The sequence below is a fragment of the Gekko japonicus genome, unplaced genomic scaffold (assembly GCF_001447785.1).
Source record: "Gekko japonicus isolate JY-2015 unplaced genomic scaffold, Gekko_japonicus_V1.1 scaffold961, whole genome shotgun sequence".
NCBI classification, from domain to species: Eukaryota; Metazoa; Chordata; class Lepidosauria; order Squamata; family Gekkonidae; genus Gekko; species Gekko japonicus.
Window position 1 is genome coordinate 176960 of NW_015175384.1, and position 2163 is coordinate 179122.

Consider the following 2163-nt stretch of genomic DNA (forward strand, 5'->3'; position numbering starts at 1 on the left):
GAGAGCACGAAGTCTCTCCCCCCCCCCCCCCCCGCCCCCAGCCAGGACTGCCCGGGGCAGCAGCCCCTGCAGGGTAGGGGAGGCCTGGAGGCGGTCGCCCGAGGAGTGGGGCCTGCCTAGACCGGAGGGCTGACCCGCCCCTCCTCTGTTTGCCTTGCAGGGTGGTGGTGCTGGAGAGCCGGCCAACGGACAACCCCACGGCGCACAGCAACCTGTACATTTTGGCAGGCCACGAGAACAGTTACTAGGCAACCGTAACCCGACTCGGACGGCGAGCCAAGGGATACGGCCGCGGCGCCTCAGGAAAACAGGCCCCTGAAGGAAACTCTGTACAGACCGGACTCTTCTGGGACGCTTCTCCCCCCACCCCACCCCCCACAACCCCCCTCTTCCCGTGTCGATATCCGAAAGGAACCTGGTCGCTCAGAGCCAAACTTTTACGTGCGTCTCGCAGCTGAGCAAAAGCAGCTGTTGTGCCACTTGCCACTATGTGGTTGGTTATTGTCGAGTTTGCTTAATAAAAGCTATGAAACCGTCGGGGGGGCCCCCCCTTTCTGTTCGCCGGGCCTGTGGGAAAACGCCCCCCCCCCCGATGCCGTCAAAGGTGCTATAGGATTTCCCTCCATGCTCTGCTCAGAAGCCAAAGGGGGGGGGGGGGGCGCTGGTTCTTCCATTCTTTCCCGATCTGACAATGCCTATTTTTAAATGCAGGTGGTTTCCGTCAAAGGCGGAAATGTCGGAGACGGAGGGGAGCTGCTTCCGGGGGGGGGGCACAGGAACCCCTGGGAACGTCTCTTGCGCAAGCACCATGAATATCCCCCTTTCAAAGGGTCCCGCAGGAGGAGAAGTTCCCCAAATGGTGTTTTTCCTCCTCCTCCTTTTTTTAATGTAACTGTTCGTCCGTGGGTTTGTAAAATAAGACTATTTAACCCTTATTTATTAATCTGCTGCTACGGGTGGTGAGTTGTTATCTTAACTTTTAGCCAATGAAGGTTGCAGAGCGGCTTCTGGTTTGGGGGGGTGGGGGGCTTTTGTTTCTTTGGGGTGTTTTTTTTTACAGTTGTGCAAAAATCAGGGCGTCCGGGCGTCCTTTTCCTCTTTAGACGTAGCGCATTGTTGGAGGGGTGCGGGAAAGGGGGGGGCGGGTCGTCGGCTGTTCCTGTGTAAATGACGTTTTGTACCAGAGTATTTTGTATGGGTCGTGCCTGAGGAATTGGCCGTAAAAGGGGAGGTTTGGTATTTACTGAAAACAAAAAAGTGTACGTCGAGGAATTGCAAAGGTGACTCTTCACGAGGAAATCGGGAGACTTTTCTCTGAGTTTGGATAGAAACGGTAGATCAAATATATCTATCTATCTAATTGAGTGTGTCTGGGAGTGTCTGTGTATATCTGGAGCGTCACATGTGTGGTGGTCTCAGAAGCTGTCGGGGGGGAAAGAGACGAAAGGCTTGTCCTGATAGGCCGGGAGTCCCAAAACTTTTTGAGCCTGCAGGCACCTTTGGAAATCCGACACAGCGTGGTGGGCAGAGCCACAGAACGGCTAGCGTATACTGGCTGCTGCAGGAAGGTGGTATCGCCTACAAAATAGTAGAAGCCAAAAATGAGAGATCATGGGAGGAAGTGGAATGCCAAAAAACAAAATCTGCGACAAAAACAACGAGTCAATAAAGATGAGTTGCAAAAACGTTTACTGTAGTCATTTCTGTAGAAGATTTCCTTCTATTATCGCTCACACGCTAACGAATACTGCGCAACGAACAGTTCGTTTCCATGTCGACTCTCTAATAACAGAACTTCACATCGTGAAGACCTTGGCTTCTGTTATTAGAGAGTCAACGGGGAATGTTGCCTTCAAGGGTTGATAAGTAGCCATTGATAAGAATTGGGATTGCGACACGCTCCGTTAAAGCAAATATCGTGAAACGAATTGTTTACATTGCGCAGCATTCGTCAGCGTGTGAGCGATAATAGAAGGAAATCTTCTACAGAAATGACTACAGTAAACGTTTTTGCAACTTATCTTTATTGCCTCTTTGTTATTTTTGTCACGGATGTTGTGTTTGGACTTCTGTCAGCTACAAAATACCTGCAGCCGCTGACCTGCAGTCCCCCAGTGAAGATCCATGTGCTGTGGTTGCAGCCAGTGCCAAAGCAACATTTTT

The 2163-nt window shown here is 51.5% G+C and overlaps 1 protein-coding gene across 4 annotated transcripts in view; it reads left to right on the forward strand.

Annotated features, from left to right (window-relative positions):
• Positions 1 to 381, forward strand: part of MAP4K5 (mitogen-activated protein kinase kinase kinase kinase 5) — a 159601-nt gene extending 159220 nt beyond the window's left edge. For all 4 annotated transcript variants that reach the window (XM_015425604.1, XM_015425605.1, XM_015425606.1 and 1 more), the window contains one exon: positions 161 to 381. In XM_015425604.1, coding sequence (XP_015281090.1) covers positions 161 to 248 — 88 coding nt within the window. In that variant the 3' untranslated portion in view covers positions 249 to 381. The remainder of the gene's footprint in view (positions 1 to 160) is intronic.
• Positions 382 to 2163: the final 1782 nt, after the last annotated feature.